The sequence below is a fragment of the Aplysia californica genome, unplaced genomic scaffold (assembly GCF_000002075.1).
Source record: "Aplysia californica isolate F4 #8 unplaced genomic scaffold, AplCal3.0 scaffold00366, whole genome shotgun sequence".
NCBI lineage: Eukaryota > Metazoa > Mollusca > Gastropoda > Aplysiida > Aplysiidae > Aplysia > Aplysia californica.
Window position 1 is genome coordinate 415,378 of NW_004797636.1, and position 19,384 is coordinate 434,761.

Genomic DNA, 19,384 nt, shown 5'->3' on the forward strand with positions numbered 1-19,384 from the left:
TTCTTTTAACTATGTTTATATATATATATATATATATATATATATATATAATTCTAATTTTCCTTATCAGAAGAGGTAAAGTGTGGTGTGAAGAATGCTCCGTGCAGAAAGTTCCTTTGGAACAACCATCTGCTGCAAGGGTTTGAGAACTGTGTACACTCTGACTGGGTTCTTTACATCATTCATGGCTTTATTGGCCAGAGCAGTATCCTTTTATCTTGTGTGTTTTGATTGCGTTAAAAATCGCTGAATATTTTCCCATTCAGGGGCTTCTACCTATTTGTTAAGGTTAATGAAGAAGTTCCATTTTTTGTGAAATTGATAGTGTGTAAGCTACTGGTTCATGCTATTTGACCTGAAGTTTGTAAGTATGATTTTTTTTTGCTACATCTGTGGATTTATCAGAAAGCAAAAGACACTGAATAAATTGTTTCCATGTACCTTGTGGTGGCTGTGATGTAAGCATTACTCATCACTCCCTTCTCCCCTCCCTTTGCATGGAAATACGCGTGAAGCTGTTATTTTTGTTTAACTGGCCTCACTCTTACCAGGAGAAATCACACACCAAGACGTGGCTACAATCAAATTCTAGAATGTTCCCCCTCTTCTGTTCATGCTTGCTTCTGAAGAATTGGCTGAGTAGTTGCAAATAAGGTTTAAATTGTCTAGGACAGCCACCTATTTAGGAGAAGAAAAGTGTCTGTCTTAGACAAGTGGCCATCTTATATGCTACCAGTATAATGTAAAGAAGAAGTGAAAGGGGGTGGAAATGGGGAGTGGCCATTTGTAATGGTAATTGTCTTATAGACGTGACTGTTAGAGCAGGTTTGACTGTGTATAATTTTTTTTTGGATTTTGCTCTGAACCCTTAGGGCCCTGACTCTGCTGACCCTAGAATACCCCCTGCCCGGTCATTTTAAGGAAATTTTTACGTGAGTCTCAACAAACAGACCAGACAACAAATACGTCACACACAATAACAAAATATCCACTCAGAAACTAATCAGAGTTGCCTATCTCACATCTAGAGCCAGTGAATAGTTTTTTACACGTTTAGGCCTAGTTGGGGCTGGCTCAGGCTCACTTGGATCTGTGACTCCCAGTCCGGTGAAAGGGTTTATAGGGCTACGCATCGATAAAGTCCCAGACCTGTCAGAGGGTTTTTTGGGCTCTAAGGGTTAATGGTTGAAAAAAATTGACCTGACATTGTATTGTACGGAAACTCAACAAGGATGTTGTTGTATGATGTTGATAAAAGATATAGTAAATTACCTTTACACGGGTGGTGTCTCTTCTTAGGAAAAGGCTCTGTGCACTTTATTATATCCCAGTTACATTCTAAGTAACTCAGTTTATTTCTCTACATTTTAATACCAAGTTTTTATCCTTAGATAATCAGTTGAACTTTTATCAAATTTTCCAAATATATGTGTATGATTTCTGGATAAAAGTGCAGCCCTTGGCCTGAGATAGTTTTGCAGAAGCAGAGTGACTCAGACGGAGGATGAAAGAGTCATACTTAAATTTCAATTCATTAGTTGTTATTGTGTCTTTTGAATTATTTTTTTTTCCGAATTTCTAAAGTGTGAAGTGAATGTTCTACTTGGATGACATCTTAACTGTAACACAGATGTTTGTGTGTTTGGTAAGTCCGTGTACCTCACGGTGATTGGCAGAAGATCCAACCAGTTTGCAGGGACCAGATTTCTCAAGCGTGGCACGAACCAGGAGGTAACTGCACCCAACAATGTCTGTACTTACTGTACTTTGTTTTACTATCAAATGCCACCTTTGATGTAACTATACTCAAATAGATCTGTTTTTACCTGCTTTGGTACTTATTAAACTCCACTTTGATGTAACTTTTCTCAAAACGTCTGTACCTACTGACTTTGGTATCCTTAAAACACCAACTTTGATGTAAAGATTAATGGGGTCAAGGGGACGTCTCTCAATGTGAGGGGCAAGTTGTGGGCAAGTTTTAAAGTTCATCAGTTAGGATTTGGTCAAAGCAGTACATCAAGGACAAGGGCACCTTTACTTTGCCCAAATTTGATTCAGCATCTTCTTGATAACTGTAACAATGGGTGCTTTTTGTTTGCACATATGATGTTTACCTTTTCATTCGGCACAACTCACTATATCTTGTACTGAGAAAGAGGAGGAAATTTGATTTTCATGTTCCCACAGTCATAAGCAATGTAATGGAGCAAAAATTTCCACAGCCAAGGGAATTGTTTTGATGAGTTATGTTAAAGAGGAAGATTATTCATCAGATGCAACATTGAGCCGGGATGCGTTCAAGGACAAAGAGTTGAATTTTGAAATGTTGTTTATTTTGCGATAATGCCATTCAAATGTCTTTACATTTCATATGCCTATGTATAGGTTTCATCTGTGAAAAATACTTTTGTATAATCTGAAATTACCTAAAATGAAGTTGTTATTCCTAGCTTTTATCATGTTTATTCTTCTTCAGATCTTAAAATGAGTCAGTTGTCTGTAATTAATGCTTGTAATTCACTTTCACCATGTTTATCTTTTCCCTTCAGGGGTATGTAGCCAATGAAATTGAAACTGAGCAGATTGTCCAAGACACATCGGTAACATTCCTTGATCAAGGCAAAGTTTCCTCATTTGTCCAGCTGCGAGGTTCTGTGCCCCTATTCTGGTCACAAGATATCTCGAAGATGGTGCCCAAACCTCCAATATCGTGTGAGAATTAAGTATATATGGGTTCAGTGTTGGGAGGGCATGTCTTGAGTTTTTTAATTTGCTTCTTGCTCTCAGCAGATGAGATAACCTCCAGTGGCTAAGTGAGTAGTGAGTTTTGACTCAAGCAATGTCAAGCAAGTGTCGGTGACACGGTGATCAGATGGGTGATCAGATGGGTGGTCACTGGGGTGTGTCCTTGAGCAAGACACGACAACCCTAGCTCAAATTACAGGGCGCTGCACAGTGGCGACCGTCAGTGGCATTGTTTGTAAATTGTTCTGTATTTGTGTAATAGTGTGTATTTATGTATGTATTTATGCATGCATGTATGTATTTATGTATGTACGTATTTATAATTATGTATTTATGTATGTATGTTTGCCATTGTAAAACAAAGTGCCCTTCTGGGACAAGTAAAAGCGTAATTTATAATGTTATGATGATTTATGCAAGTAATTTTCAAAGTTCCTCTAATTTTTTAGAACTTTTTTTTGTTTTGTTTTTGGGGTTGCCTTGACTTGTACTGGGAATTTTCTGAGTCGGTGTATTAAAATAAGATAAGCAGTTCAGTTAAGCTTTTGGTATTTATCATAGATTTTGAATCTGTAATGCTATTATTGGTCCACTTTTTTTGTTTGTTTCAAACTGCTCTTTTTTCAGCTGTATTATGCAAAACTTTTCTGTGTTTTTGTTTGTTCTCAATTTTTGTAAGAACCATTCGTGGGATCAAACTTGAAAGAGCAGTCAGCCCCACTTCTCCCGGTGGTTTTCTTTTGCAGTTTTTACTCTCTCCTGCACCATGCTTAAAAATAGTTTTTGGAGAGTATTTTTGATTATTTGTACTTTGCTCACAATAGTGGAATTTTCTGTGTTTTGAATAATTAGCAAAAATAGATAACCTTCTCTTGGTATAAGTAGATACATGCCATCATAAGATGAGTGTCTATTGCTTTTCTTGTTGATTTTAGTGGACCAAAGAGATCCTTACTCAAGTGCTGCTGGGATGCACTTCAACCAGCTTCTGTGCCGCTATGGAGCCCCCATCATAGTGCTCAATTTGGTGAAGGTGAGGCATATCTGTTGCTTGGTAACACTTGATGAACCCCCTGTCTGCACTGTGGGCGTACCTGGTACACTGTTATAATTAACCTCTGTGTGCGCTGTCAGTGTACCTGGTAGGCCCTTAAAAAAACTTGTGTTTTGTCTCATTCCTATTTTCACTACTGCACAGTTTTGAATGAAAAGAGTTGTATCCCTCTTACACTGTGATATATATACGGTTAGACAAAAACATATTTTTGAAAAAAAGCAGTCTTTGAAAAACAAGAAAGAATGTGAATTTACCGGGTTTTTCTTTTAAAATGAAATAGATACTTCTTTATCACAGTATTATGTGTGGGTGGGTGGCGGGTGCTCTGGTGTGGTTTGCTTCTTCTTTCCAATCAAACATCGGTCGTCCTTATCTCCCCTCCGTCTATTTTGTGTAAGTCACCATCAAAAGACTAAAAAATAATGTTAAAAAAAAATAATTTCTTTATAAAAGTCTAGGTTTTAAAAAAGTATTTTTTGGTGCTTTTATAGTTTTTCCTGGGTTTCTTTTTTTTCCCTTCCAATTCAATGGCCTGTCGGTATCATAGCCTACAATCATTATTTTGACAGTCAAATGGTGTCATTTCAAATACTTTTAACCTGTGAAGAAAGCCTTATGATTAAAACGCATAATACTGTTTTAGTTTTAGTAATTGTTTTACGGCACTTGCAACACAATAAGGTCATATAAGTGCTGAAGATTATAGGTGTTATTGTTACTCTCTTGTAACACCTCTAATCTTCGGCACTTATATGACCTTATTGTGTTGCAAGTGCCGTAATTATTCTGGCAAAACTTTTTTTTTTTTCTGATGTGTTCCAGACGAGAGAAAACAAAAGACATGAAAGTATTTTGAGTGAAGATTTCATCAAGACAGTAGACTACCTGAACCAATTCCTGCCCGCTGAGCACAGCATCCAGTACATTGGCTTTGACATGGCCAGAGTCAATAAAAGGTGGGCTGGTGTTCTTGTAATTCTTATGCTTATGCTGACTTCCTTCCACTTTTGGGGCTCTCTCTTTATATCATGATGCCAGAGGTTCTTTGGACTCTCTTCCCTTTCCCTTGTGTATGTTCCTGATTTTCTTGATTTTTTTAATGATGTATTTGAGTTTGTTTTGGTGTCATGTTCAGTGTGGTGGGATGTGAAATTTGAACTTTTAGATATATATATATATATATATATATATATATATATATATATATATATATATATATATATATAAGTGTGCTGATTATGAAAGGATTTATTTGGTTTTTATTTTAAACAGAATGAAGTTTTATAAAGCCTACTGTCATTTCAGATAATTTCACACATTTATGTTCTGTCACAAAGGTTTTCCATGTTTTCCTGTTGCTTTGACTTAACTCCTTAACCCTGGAATTATTTTCCAAGTTTTGATGTTATTTTTTCCAGAACTCGTGAAACGCATAACTGGGGATACATGCAAAATGTTCGTATAATGGCTTAAACTGTGTCAAAGTGAAAGAGGAAGTAGTTTATACATTTGTCTAACATTTCTGAGTCAAAATAAATCTATTCGGATTTGTAAGAGATTGCATTTGCAGTAATGCTTTATGTACCCTGCAATCTGACTGGACGCTAGGACTGTCCACTTTGGAACCTGTTGAGTTTAACTGGACACTCCCTTCACTGGACAGTCCCATCATCTACTCAGGGTTATAGACTTAATGTCTTTTTAAAAACTTCTTTTTATCTTCATGGTTACAAAAAGATGCCAGCCAAGATGTTCATTTTTTAGCGTTTGATGCACGTGTTCATGATAATTTGAAATGTGCTCTCAGATGAAGGTATGGTTAAGATCAACTATTTGTTCCAATTTGCCATCACAGGAAAGATGCTGATGTGATGTTGAGGTTGAATCGTATCGCGAGATACTGCATGAAACAGACTGGATTCTTTCTCAGTGTGCCTCCCACCCAGGCCCAATACCTGCTCAAAGACCCAGAGTGAGTTGGTTCAAATCCACGTTGAGTTACCCTGAAGGTTAAATAGTTATGTTTCGTTGTACTATCCTCTTAGGCTGACAGAGTGAGATTCCTCTTTGGGTTACCCTGAAGGTTATTAGTGAGATACCTCATTGAGTTACCCTGAAGGTTAATTAATTGTGCCCTTTTAGTCCTAGTGAACTGCTCTACAATATCTGGTTGACTTTAAAAAAAAAATATTTAGCTGCTCTAGTTTGCTGCTTCTGAAAGGAGGTTTGAGTCGATAGTTTGGAGGCTTTTTTTACATATGTGAAGTTAAGTAACACTTCCCTGGAACAGCGCTTCAAATAGCATTAGTTCGTTCTAAAGATTGTTAAGCTGAAAATGGGTTTTGTTTTGTTTGTTTGAATCTGAATTTTTGCTACAATTGATTCACTGTTTGTTCTCCAGACTGCAGGCTTTGAGAGGTGTGTGGGGTAGCAGGGGCTCCCGGCAGACAGGACTGGTCAGGACTAACTGTGTGGACTGCCTTGACCGCACCAACACAGCACAGTTTGCCATGGGACGCAGCGCCCTTGCTTATCAGGTAACTGATGCGTCTGTCACTCTGGAGTAAATTTTATATAAATACACTGTTTCTTAACTCCTCGCCTCTCAAACCACTATCCCTATGAAAACATTCTTTGTGTCAGGGGTATCACTGGCAAACCTCTACACAAATATAGCGAGACATGGTCTAAACCCCCTGGGGCGGTGCTACTGACTGAAGTGTCTTTAGGCTATCCCCAAAGGGGGGACATTAACATGTCCTTATGCATAGTAGGATTGTAAATGGGCTGATTCATCGATGTCATGCTCATAACTTTGCCTGAACTGCAACAGGGAATTGCTGCTTTTTGCTTTCCTAATCCTTACTATCGTCTTTTTTCCTTTACTGCTTTTGTATGTTTGTCACACTCTTGTGACCCGCTATTTCTCGGGTGCCTTAATAGTCGAGGCAGACTTTGTGTTGTTGAAGCTGGAGAGGTGAGCAGAGTAAGCCTGATTCCCTGTATGGACTTCTCTGTTGACATCTACCCCTTGGCGCTCATATAACCGTATGCAGTTGTGAGTGCCGTAAAAACTCTACTAAAACTAAAAAGATGTATGGTCTTGAAACTAGTTTGCTGTCTCTTCCATATATGTATGAAACGTGCAGACAAACCAAAAAACAGGGAAACTTAAACTGGGATGTGTGTGATAAATGCTGTGATTAGCTGTGTGTGGTGTCAGGGTTTTTTTCGTCTTTATGTGTCCTGTTTATTGTGTGAACCTGAAGCTATTTTTGTCCTCTGCCCACACAGTTGTATGCTCTTGGAGTCCTGGAGAAGCCACACTTAGAATTTGACACAGATTGTGTGAAGTAAGTAACCAAAAGAGAAACAATAAATGTTTTTCACCCTCTTATGTTCCTAGACCTGTACACCCCATTGTGTGTGATTTTTTTTTTTTTCATTCCTTTGTCTTTTCCTATGTGTCTCTCTCTCTGTATTTCTGCCTGCTTGCTTATCTCTCTCTTCTTCTATTTCACTCTTTGTGTATTTGTTTATGAATCTGTCTGTCTGTCTCTCCATCGGGGGCTCTCATGGCCTAGAGGTTAAGATGTTGGCCTCTCATTCAAAGGTCCCGGGTTCGAATCCGGGTAGTGACAGAAAAATTTTCCTCTCTAAATTTGTCTCCTTTCATCTCCTTTCCTGCTCTCTAGCAATGTTCTGTCGTCTGCTTTCGTCTCCTCTTTCTGCCCCTACTCCCTCATCTCCTTTGCCCCCCATCCTCTGGGCTCTTGATTCTTTCTACAGCTTTTCTACTGCTACTCCTTGGCTTCTTCTTACTGCTGTCTTTCAGCCACACCCCTGATCTTCTGGTAGGAAAGATCTACACCTAGCCTTCTCGAACAAGGGCGAAAAATCTTGGAGGGCCCGTGTGCCAGTTGCGCACATTAAAGATCCCTTGGTGGTCTAAAATCGATAAGAGTAGGCTTCGGCCGCCACCGGGGCAAAATTCAAAATTTCCTACCAACTGAAAAAGTTTAATGTGTCCGCGCGCTCATATGACCTTACGCAGTTACGAGCGCCGTAAAACACTTAGAAAAACAAAACATATCTCTCCATCTGTCTGTCTCTCTTTCTTTCTCCCACTCTGTCCGTCTCTCTGTCTGTCTCTCTCTCTGTCTGTCTCCCTCTCTTTCTTTCTCTTGCTCTTGTTCTTTCTCTCTCTCTCTCTCTCTCTCTCTGTCTCTCTCCCCCCCTCTCTCTCCCCCTCTCTTTCTCTCTCTCTCTCTCTCTCTCTCTCTCTCTCTCTCTCCCTCTCTCTCTCTCTCTCTCTCTCTCATTATGTTCACGCCACTTTAGCTTGTTTTAATCTTGCAAGTGGTCTGAGGGTGCCACAGGTAGGTCTTACTTCTTTTCTGTTCCTTCGTTTTCCTTGTCGGTCTTGCTCTTTCCAAGCACTAAGTAACGATTATTGTGTCAATGTGATTATTTTCTGCTCAAATCAAATTCCACCTTGAATACTAGGCTTAAACTGTGTTGTCCACATGAGTTTGAGCAATGTAAAAAAAGGATATTGTTTCTTTTTGTCTAGTTGTTCCTCTTCTAGGAGTTGTGACACGTTTGAAAGTTGTGCTGTATGTGTACTGTGGGATAAGGCTGAGTTACGGGGCTCTCCCTCTAACTCTGATATGACAGACTGGCTCCACCCTTGAAGTACTAGCCTCTAATTTTCCATTTTTAACCTTTTCGCATCATGCGGCTTTCACGGTGCGCATTCCCTAAGAACGCCATTATTTTATGTGCGCTATTCCCTGGAAACACACAATTTTTGGGTATTTTCAAAGATATGAATCTCAGTTGTTTTAAATCATAGACGTTTGTATTTGGTGTCAAAGTAAAGTACATTTCTTTGTCGACACAGGCATAATTTTTGGACCATATTCCCTTTCCTTGACTAAAGTTGTCAACAGTACAAAAGAGCTTTTGAGGCTGAAAAAATGAAGTTTTCAAAACAAATTTTACACCCCGATATACACACTAAACAGCTCAATGGTTTTTCTTCAAAGAGTTCAGACAAGCGTAATCCATGATAGATATAATTCAACGAAAATTATCAGAAAATTCAACCGAACAAATGAAAAAGGTGGTGTTGTGAGCAGATGTATGAACAGCTCAATATACGCAAGCATTGGTTGAGTCTGCTGCTTCTTTCGGATCAGAGTTGAGTTGTACACCTCAAAACAGCCAGGGTAGAGTGTAACTTTGCAGTTTGAGCCCTAGTGCAGTGTAATTTTCTTTTGGTATTTTCTGTTCACTGCTGACATTCCAGCTCTGCACACCTTTCCTGTGCACGTTTCCTACTGCCGCCTAAAGGTTCTGTATCCGTGGTGTTGTTGTCAGCTTACTGACTCTCTTTGAGAACATGCCCCGCTTTTCTCTCGCACACTTCACTTAGGTTGAATCCTTCATTGGTGGGTTTATCTGAACTTGGATCAGGAACGGCCTTTGAAATACACCATGGTTTCGTCAATATAAAGTCCTGTTATGGTTTTCACAAGTTTTAAAAAAACTTTCTTTTGTAGATTCCGTATAAATTAAATGGCTTCATTTTTTTAATGTCATGGTAAAGCTCTCCGTAGTGCACTGGTGCTATGGTGTTTGACATATGAAACGAGAAGAGAGAACTGTCAAGGACCCTTTTCTTTACACGTACATCATTATTCAGCAGAAAGATGAGTGCAAGCCTGGGCTTCCAGGTCAGTTGTCGCAGAGAGTCAGTATCTTGAGTATACCCTGATGTGAACGAAAATAGATAACAAAGAATCATTCCATTTCTACAAGATTATCTAGTTTCTTGGTTTTGCTACGTAAACGACTTGCCAAGGTTTGCAGATCTTTGCCATTGGTCCCTTTCCCATCTTATTGTTTTATTTTAGTTTTCAAAAAGTTTATCAACTCCTCTGTAATGACCAGTCAGTAAATATCGGATGCTAACGGTGGTTTGGGTTGTGAGACTTCGATTTCACTGAATACCAGTAAACTGAGAAATATGGGGAAAGTTGTTTGTGTTTCGAGCCCACAGAATTTTATCTTCAAATATTCTTGTTAATTTTTTTTGTCTTTCTATACTCTCCTTTACAGCTCTACAGTATATCCGTCGCCATATCGTAATTTCAACAACCGGTCAGTCCTATGGTCCATCCTCTCATCATCACTGTCTATGCATTCTAATCTCACGTATACTTGATTCACTACTGGTTGCTTCTTTGGCAAAATTTAACGGTATGCTTTATTGTCAACCGGCATAGTAACCTCATCCTTTCAACATCATCTTCATCATCGGATCTTTCTATGTAGATAGGACCTGTGACTCCTTTGAGAGTGAGTCTTCTCAACGTCGGTCTAAGCGCCACAACTTTCAGCGAATGTAAAACATCTCGGGATTGCTCTCAAACATGACCTCAGAAATTCGCCTGTAAATTGAAATGTGTTCAAGCAGCTCAAATTCTGACAGCAAGAAACAGTTCCAAAATGGTATCTGACTACTTTTTTTGAAAGTTTGAAAGTGAAAAGTGAAAAGGCAAACTTTTTGTTGCATGCACAAGTACCTGAATCCAGGGTGGAGCGTGGCGTCATGAAAGGTTGTGAAATAGCGTGCATCAAAGAGGAGCGCTAAGCACCGAAGTGGTGTGAAAAACTTGGAGGGCCGTGCGGCGAAAAGGTTAAAATACATTCGCCAGAGAAGGTTTTAGAATTTTTACTCTTGAATGAAATGAACTATCTTCAGTGTCATGGTGCAAACAAAATGCTTTTCTTGGCTAGTTTGTCTATTGTTATAAGAATGGGATTATTACGAGGCAGAATGTGAATTTAAAGGTCACAGTTTCCTCAGAGTGGAGTACTCTTTTGTTGTCACTCTCTTGAGAACCTCCTGATATTTTTGCAAAATAAGATGTGTCTTGGTAAGCCAAGTTAATCTTGTTTGGCAATTTCAGAGGGTTGTAAATTACTATCTGTGGTGATGGGAGTCTTATTTATGGCCTCTGTCTCGACGCATTCTGGTTTTGTTGTCTGCCCACTTGTGGAAGTGACGGAAGTTTGTGGAAGAGGGGGGGGGGGGGGGGGGGGGGGTGTTCTCATGGCTTAATTTAGGTTTGTTTTTGTGCCTATGAGTGGATTCACATTTGGTAAAAATTAAAACCCCAACTTGTCTGCAGTTATCCAAACCCCCTTACTGGCATTTTGAAAATGCTTTCTGTTTGAGAGACTTGAGCCATGCTTAGAGGTACTATTGTTTTTTTAAATATTTGAACTCTATGGGTCTGCCAAAGGTGCACACGTAAGAGGAAACAGATTATGAAAACATAATAGATATGTGTAACTTTAAGAGCTTCTTTTCTGTCCTCTATCAGGATGCTGGAGGAGTTGTATGAGGATCACGGTGACACCGTCGCTCTTCAGTACGGAGGCAGTCAGCTGGTTCACCGCATCAAGAGCTACCGCAAGATTGCCCCATGGACCTCCCACAGCCGTGATATCATGCAGACGCTGTCTCGATATTACAGCAATGCATTCTCAGGTGACTCAGTATTCCCTAATGCAAATGCTGCCTTGGTATTATGGCTTTGCTTTCCACAGAGTTGCACAATGTTGGCCTTCAGCAGGACTTTGTCAAGCCAGACTTTGACCAGCCTAGAGATAGATAGTGTGTTTTCAGGAGAAATATTGAGTATCAGAAACCTAAATATCATCAGCTAGTTGTTAAAATGTACATGTACTAATCCCCCAAATTTAAAAAAAAAAAATTACAGTTTCTAAATCTCTGGTATCAGTCACTTGTGTTCAAGAAATATTTTTTTGAAATTCAAACTCAAAACAGCCAGAACAAATACAATTTTAGGCGCAACATGGGTTTTTGTCAAGTCCTGCTGTTCAGTCTGAGTGCCTTGTGGCAGTCTGAGTGCCTTGTGGCAGTCTGAGTGCCTTGTGGCAGTCTGAGTGCCTTGTGGCAGTCTGAGTGCCTTGTGGCAGTCGGAGTGCCTTGTGGCAGTCTGAGTGCCTTTTGGACTGAACTGTATGAACAAGTCACGTGTGTGTGTGTGTGTGTTGCTCATGAAATGATATAATTATAAGCCTCTGTAAAAGGACTTAATTGTGTGTAATTTTCTGTGTATTATACATCAAAGAACGTAGTAATGTGTACTTTTGTATGTATTTCATTTGTTTTAGTATTTTAGTAAGAGTTTTACAGCTCTTGCAACACATATATGTCTTAGAAGTGCTGAAAATTTAGAGGTGTTACAAGAGAGTAGCAAACACAGAAAAAGGAGGAGGAGAGACAAGGACAATAGATATTTGATAGGAAAGAAGCAAACCACACCAGAACACCATCCCACCACCCACCATGTATTTCATAATTCTGCATGACTTTCAGATGTGGAGAAACAGCAGGCGTTTAATTTGTTCCTCGGTGTGTTTGTCCCTGTGGAGGGTCAGCCTAACCTGTGGGACCTGCCCACCGACTTCTACCTGCACAACAAAATCTCCTTAGGACAAAAGTCGGCCAAGAACCAGTGAGTTTTGTCTTCTTTTTTTTTTTTTTTATAATAATAATATATAACATTAATATAGCGCATTTCCAAAAAAGTAGCTCAATGCGCTTTACATTGGAATACCCATTTTTCAAAACCTTTCTCACTACTTTCTTTCTTCTCATGCATTATATATTTATGCACACACACACACACACACACACACACACACACACACACACACACACACACACACACACACACACTATTTTCATTCAGACATAGGCACAAAACAACTATAATTTAAAAAATAATAATAATAACGTTAAAAGCTTATGAAGGATAGGCCTGTAAGAACAGAAAATGCTTAAGATGTCTTATCCTCCTCCTCTTCTTCCCTCCTTTATTTCTTTCTCCCTTCTCCCTATCTCTTCCCCTACTACCTTCGCATCCCAGAGGTGGTATACAAGTGTCTTTGATTTGTTGCTTCTCTGCCTTTTGGCCAAGATCAAAGTGTAGTATCTGTTCCTGACTTTTCTCTGCCTTGTGCTGCCTCGAAAGGGGGACGGATTCTGCATGAAGCTGATGAGGTCCGAACCTGACTCTGTTATCTCTAGTAGATGGTATTCTTTAAAAAAAAAGAGTTGTCTTTGATTAGAGAGAACCTTACTCTAGATTGGGTTCTCTGTTACCTTTGTCATTCTTGTTCAGTCAGGCAGGGAGAACCCAAACACATTGGGGATTGTTGAATGGGGTCAACACATTCTGTGATTCAGGTAACCAGTATAATGAAAAATTAAAGAGATATCAGTCGGAGAATGGAAAATTGTACAAGCTATCTGTGATTTCGAGTTTTCCACGTTCATGTTGTCTGCGCCTGACTGTATTTGTATTTTAAAATATTATAGCTCGTAGCAAAAATTCACGGTGCTTGCTGCTGTTGCTGTTGTTGTTGACTTTGCTGCTTCTGTTGTAGCTATGAGTTCGGTAAGATAACTGATGACAGTATGATTACGTCTGAACATCTTTCTTTTCCCTTTGTAATATCCTGGGGTAAGTTTACCAGTCTGTTATACAGTGGGTGGTTGGCGGGTGCTCTGGTGTGGTTTGCTTCTTCTTTCCTATCAAACATCTATCGCCCTTATCTCCCCTCCTTCTTTTTTATGTTTGTTACTCTCTTGTAACACCTCTAATCTTGTGGCGCTTCTTCTTCTTCTTCTTCTTCTGGCTGGCCTCCGCAGGAGGGCGGCAGTCTGCCGCAGGCAGACAGCAGGCAGACAGGTAAGCGGCAACCTCTTGTGGCCTCGTCCAGAGTACATCCGGGCCCGGTCTCGCGTTGTTCTCCATAAGTGGGCCTCGATGTGCTTCCCCCCGGGGGCACTCATACAGTGCGTGCTGCAGGTCGTCAGGACTTGTGCCACACGCCAGACAGGAATCATTGGGAGCGGAGCCTATTGCATGGAGATATGTCTGTAGGATGGGGCTCTTTGCGTTGCATCTTAGCTGCGATAACTCTCTTCTCTGTCTGACGGTAAGGTCCTTCTCTTTGTCCCTCTCCGGTGGTGGCTTCACCTTTCCCCCGACGGAGTCGTGCAGTTGCGCTTTCTCCCATGTGTGGGCAATGATGTAACGCGAGATGCACGAGCTTGCTGACGCAATATCGACTGGAGTGTTGGACTGGTCAAGGCGGCCTCCCTTGTTGGCCAGGGCGTCAGCTCTGTCGTTCCCGTAGATGTCGCAATGTCCTGGTATCCATTGTATGTGAAGGTGTCCGTGGATTTCACAGCATTGGCAGATAGTGATCCACATTTTGTCCTCTATCTCAGTACGAACTGCAGTCACTCCGGACATTTAGTGTTGAACAACTGACTGGGAGTCTGTGAAGATGTGGATTCTTTGAAAACGTGGTTGTTTTTCTAGCCATTGCAGTGCGCGGAGCAGGGCAGTAGTTTCAGCTCGGTAGCTGCTTCCGTATAGTCCCGCGGGCACGGATACGCATGTTTCCTCCCCAGAAGATTTGTCTAAACACCAGTATCCTCCTCCACATAACCTGTAGCCGTCGGTGGCATGGCCGTCAGTGAAGATATCGAGGTCGGACGTAGGCAATCGGCGCACAGTCTCGAGAGCTGCTTTACTTCAATACAGGGTAAAATGTATTAACACGACTACTCTGCACCTAAACTCAGCTTTAACATTCCAGGACCTCAACTCAGTGAAACATATCAGCATCCAGTGCTGTGCATCTCGCGTTACATCATTGCCCACAGTGCCTACGTCCGACCTCGATATCTTCACTGACGGCCATGCCACCGACGGCTACAGGTTATGTGGAGGAGGATACTGGTGTTTAGACAAATCTTCTGGGGAGGAAACATGCGTATCCGCGCTCATATGACCTTATGCAGTTACGAGCACCGTAAAACCTTTGCTAAAATCCCCCAAAAATCTGTTATACAGTATAATATTGTGTAAAAATATTTCTTTTTCCTTCTGTAATACTCTGAAGTAAGTTTACCAGTCTGTTATACAGTATAATATTGTGTACAAACCTTTCTTTTCCCTCTGTAATACCCTGAGGTAAGTTTACCAGTCTGTTATACTTTTCTGTGTTTCTATTTGTTCTTTCAGCTATTGCCAGTGGTGGACCTCTGAGGCCTGGAAGAGCTTACCTCTCCCGCATGATGAAGGTGAGACTAAGTTCTGCCCTATGATGGACAGATCAGAGAATGATGCTTTAGTTGGCAAGGAAAGTTCTGTTGCGTAAAAATTCTATTGAATATGATATTATGATTGTTGAACTAATTCGCTGTACTGGGTGCTGATATGTTTCACTGAGTTGAGGTCCTGAAATGTTAAAGCTGAGTTTAGGTGCAGAGTAGTCGTGTTAATACATTTTACCCTGTATTGAAGTAAAGCACCCCTCTCGTTCTTATTTCCCTCATTTTAAAGCAAAATGTCACACAAATCTGTTACATGAGTAAGAAATGAAAGGAAAAAAAAATTGTTCAAGTGTCTTATTCATGGACACAATTATATAAATCAATCTCTTCTAAGGACTGGGTTCACCACATTTAGATAGTCAGGCCAGCTGAACTGTCATGCGTTTTTAACAAGTTTAATAGAGATACTTGTAGAGTTTTCATTTTCTTAATGTGAAATAACATTAGGTGGGAATATCTTTCTTAACAAATAATGCAATCTCTGTATCCAGTGGCAAAACCTGAGGCCATCCATGCAGCAGTCATCACAGCTCCTCAGACAGACGAGCACGTCAATGCTTTTTACGAACACTACCGGCCGGCAGAGCTATCTGCCTTTGACGAGATGTACCAGATCTACTTGTCTCAGTGTGGCTGGTGAGTTGGGAGAACACAGTTGTAGCAATGGCCGTCTCAGTATTTAGTGTTAAGTTTTTTAAAAATGTGATTACAGTGATTTTCAGTGGAGATCTGGGTGGTATTTTCCACTAAACTCTTTCGACCGTGCTACTTCAGGGGTATCAAGTAATGAAATACTGCTAGATACTTGATACTATTATGCTAATCTGGACATAAGAATTCCTTCAACCACTCCATCCCCCCCCCCTCCCCAAACTCAGCATAGGAAAGAGATAATTAGATTATAAGCTTCTCTATCTACTCATTTGTACTGTCAGTTGTCATGGAAGTGTCATTGTATTAAACATTTTTTTACCCACACACATAAGATAGAGTTTGTTTGTGTTCGTCTCTTTCTTTCCTCCTGATATTGAGCTTCATTTAGGCACCCACCATTAATGAAAGATTGGGAAAAGATTTGTTTGTGGTAAAATGTCATTAGAGACTCTATCTGTATGTTTTAACATCAAAAACCTCTATCTTTCTCTCTGGAATAAAGAAAAAAACAACTGTTTTTCTTTGATGACATCAAATGCTCTATCTCTCACTTGCAGGAAACATGTTCCGAAGAATGCAACAGACCCAAGTCCATTCTGCGTGCGTCAGTTCTACGACCAGTCTCTAGAGAGAGGGTAAGCTGTGTCTTCGCCCTAGTTGTTGCCTTACTCTCACTTTTCCTTTATGATGATGAACAAACTAAAACTATTAAAATAAAGCAAACAGTTGGTTTCATGTGCTTTGAATAATTTTTGGCCACTACTTATGTTCATCCTCTTATACGTTTTCATTAATCCTTTTAATCCTATTTCCGTCCTTGCTATGAGAGGAAATATTATCGAAGTCAGGCATTTGTCTTTAGAAACAAATGAATAAACTTGTGATGGTCTTAATGAACTTTAGGTGCACACTTTTGCTAGCTCATATTCATATGGCATGATACAGCACCATGTTCTTTTGTAAGATGGGAGAGCACCCCCCCAGATTTTAGGAAAATAGTTCCAATGATTTTAGAACTAATAGCTTCATAGCACTGTATCTCTCAATATGTTTTTAGCTATGTTGAACATTGCACCATCTTGAAAAAAGAAAAAGTGTTGAACTTTATTGTCCATTCACTGGAAATTTGTTTAAACTTTACAAAACCTTACAGATAAATATTTGTAAAAGATAGATTAATAGATTTGTCAGTCACAGTCAGCAGTATTTAAAAATGGCCAAAGTGTATGTTGTAAAGTACAAATACTTATATATGGACATTGTACAGGAGCATCCTTCATTAGGGTAAAAAGTGAAATTTGATTTTTATTTCTTTTATTTGTCTATATTATGGTGCTGCCATCTTTTTAGAGTGCTTTGCAGTTTATCTCATCTTTTTATTTCAAGTGGTCCAAAACGTATCAACACTTTGTATAATGTGTTAGGGTTGTAAGGATGTAGAACAGAAGTTGGCATTGAAAATACAGCATTTTTTAACAGCTGAACTTTCTGGAGCTTCTCTGCTCCAGCGACCATCTGAGTTTGAGCCCTTTGGCCTGATCTTGCAGGAGAAATTTTTTGCTTGATGTTTTATTTGTTTGAACTAATATTCCTAGGTCTAAGTAACACATAGAAATATGTTTGGTGGTGAAATGCTTCGTGTTCTTGAACTTGAATTCATATTGCCATCATCATCAGTACTATCATCAAATGCGTACACTGACTCATCTAGTACTGACCACATGATAACTGGAACAGCCACTTCCACCAATGTGATCTGAGTGACAAACATGAAGTTTTCACGGGTCGTATGTTAAACTGCGTGTGCAAAACTGCAGATTGAGGGAGTAGATATTTACTGATAGTTCCTTCATTTGATTAAACACATGAGTAATTCTGTGGTACTTAAGGACTAATCACTGGCCTCATGCTCTCGTGACGTACTTTAGCTGGCTTGCTTGTGTCTCCGTAGGCCCCCCACCGCCAAATTCAAGCAGCGATTGTTTAGACAAACTCACAGGTAGAGAACTCATTTGCTTCAAGCTTTTTCTTCACTTGCCAAAGAGCAGTTCTAGTGGGGGTTTTGCCATCCTGCAGTATTGTTTTGGCTTTGCCTTTATAGACCTGGTGACTTGGAAGTAGTTTCCTTTTTTTGCCCCTGAAGTGGAAGAAGTGAGTTTTGCTTGAAGCATAATTTTGAATATCCTGAAAGATGTGAGTTGCTTCAAGCTTACTCTTGGTGAACCAAGGAGAAGTAAGTTTTTGCTTAAAGTTTACTCAAAAGACGTGAGCTTTGTTTTAAGCTTGTCACTCAAAAGATGCGAGTTTGCTTTCAGCTTACTCTTGACAAGCCAAAATTTCATGAGTTTTGTTTAAAGCTTTATTTTTGAAATCCCCAGAAATCAGCCTTCTCCCAATGCATAAATGTATTTCAGTTTGCCTGCGTTACCCCGTTGCTACCTCCGTTTGAGTTTCGATTTTTTTTTTCTGTGTGCTTTATTTAGTCCTGTGTTTGGTTTACAACTCTTAACCCTGAGTAACCTACCTGTGGTCTGGGTGGGAATAAAATATAGATCCACTGTACACCAGAAGGGGGTGAAAACTCTAAACTGATGGAATGATATCATGCATAGACTTCTATGACCAGATATACAAATGTGATGTTTATCCTGAATATAGTTTATTGTTTCCTCTTGTCTTTTTTCTTCTGTTGTCTTTACTCTTACTGACTTGGCAAGTTCTCCTCTGTGGAAATGATGTATGAATTGCTTAGCAGGACTTTAAACCATACCAGACAGCTGTTCATGAGAACTGAAAACAGACATTGATATATCAAGTGTTAGGTTCATTATAAAAAAGTGAAGATTTCAGGTTCCATATTCAAACAAATAGATGCATCACATATTCATTACTGTCGCAAAGAAATATGTAGCTATAATGGTTTTTAATCATTTTCATAAGGCAAGGTCAAGCATAGGAACTCATTTTTATTCCAAAGGAACCATATTGTTATTGGGGTTTGTTTTTGAGAGAGGCCATTCTTTCTATGTCATGTTCTTTCATACTCCTTTCATTTATCATTATATAAACCACCTTTTGCTCATTTGTATAGTTTACCAATCTTTAATATCAGACTTGTACTCTCATGAGTTCGAACACTGGATATGTGTCTCCTGACAGAAGTCTCAGGCTTCTGACATTTACACTGAAAGGTTATCAGAGTGATATCAAATTTCTGAACTTGTCACGTCTTTCTGTAATATAGAAACACTTATGAACGGAGACAGTGGCTACCCCCCGGGGCAGTGCCACTGACTGTAGTGTCTTTAGGCCATTCCCAAAGGGGGGACATTTCTCGTTCAAGCACAGTAGAATTGTAAATGGGCTGACAGGGAACTGCTGCTTTTTCTTTCCTGATCCTTACTATTGTCATTTTCCTGTACTTCTTTTGTACGTTTGTCACTCTCTTGTGACCTGCTATTTTGGGGTGCCTTGATAGGTTCAAGGTAATACGGAAAGCATGTAAAATTTCAACATCTTCATTCCCCTACTTGGATGAACTATACATAACAGCTTGCACTAAGAAAATTAATTCCATCTTTTTAGACAAAAAACATCCCTTGTTCCTTCAAATAAAAACATCAGTCCAAAGTAAAAGACCCATGCTTCTGATCTGTAACAAAGAAAGATACAGAAGGTCATTTTTACCATCA

The 19,384-nt window shown here is 39.7% G+C and overlaps 1 protein-coding gene and 1 pseudogene across 2 annotated transcripts in view; both read left to right on the plus strand.

Moving 5' to 3' along the window:
* LOC101851658 (polyphosphoinositide phosphatase) overlaps positions 1 to 19,384 on the plus strand; it is a 38,790-nt gene that overhangs the window by 10,373 nt on the left and 9,033 nt on the right. The window contains exons 7-20 of one of the 2 annotated variants that reach the window (XM_005103275.3): positions 71 to 205; positions 1,631 to 1,731; positions 2,553 to 2,715; positions 3,684 to 3,781; positions 4,628 to 4,761; positions 5,661 to 5,777; positions 6,207 to 6,342; positions 7,100 to 7,158; positions 11,200 to 11,366; positions 12,222 to 12,360; positions 14,947 to 15,005; positions 15,530 to 15,674; positions 16,250 to 16,327; positions 17,644 to 17,691. In XM_005103275.3, the coding sequence (XP_005103332.1) occupies positions 71 to 205; positions 1,631 to 1,731; positions 2,553 to 2,715; positions 3,684 to 3,781; positions 4,628 to 4,761; positions 5,661 to 5,777; positions 6,207 to 6,342; positions 7,100 to 7,158; positions 11,200 to 11,366; positions 12,222 to 12,360; positions 14,947 to 15,005; positions 15,530 to 15,674; positions 16,250 to 16,327; positions 17,644 to 17,691 (1,579 nt within the window). The remainder of the gene's footprint in view (positions 1 to 70; positions 206 to 1,630; positions 1,732 to 2,552; positions 2,716 to 3,683; positions 3,782 to 4,627; positions 4,762 to 5,660; positions 5,778 to 6,206; positions 6,343 to 7,099; positions 7,159 to 11,199; positions 11,367 to 12,221; positions 12,361 to 14,946; positions 15,006 to 15,529; positions 15,675 to 16,249; positions 16,328 to 17,643; positions 17,692 to 19,384) is intronic. The other variant, XM_005103277.3, reaches the window with a different exon arrangement.
* On the plus strand, positions 12,801 to 13,049 carry LOC118478103 (annotated as a pseudogene).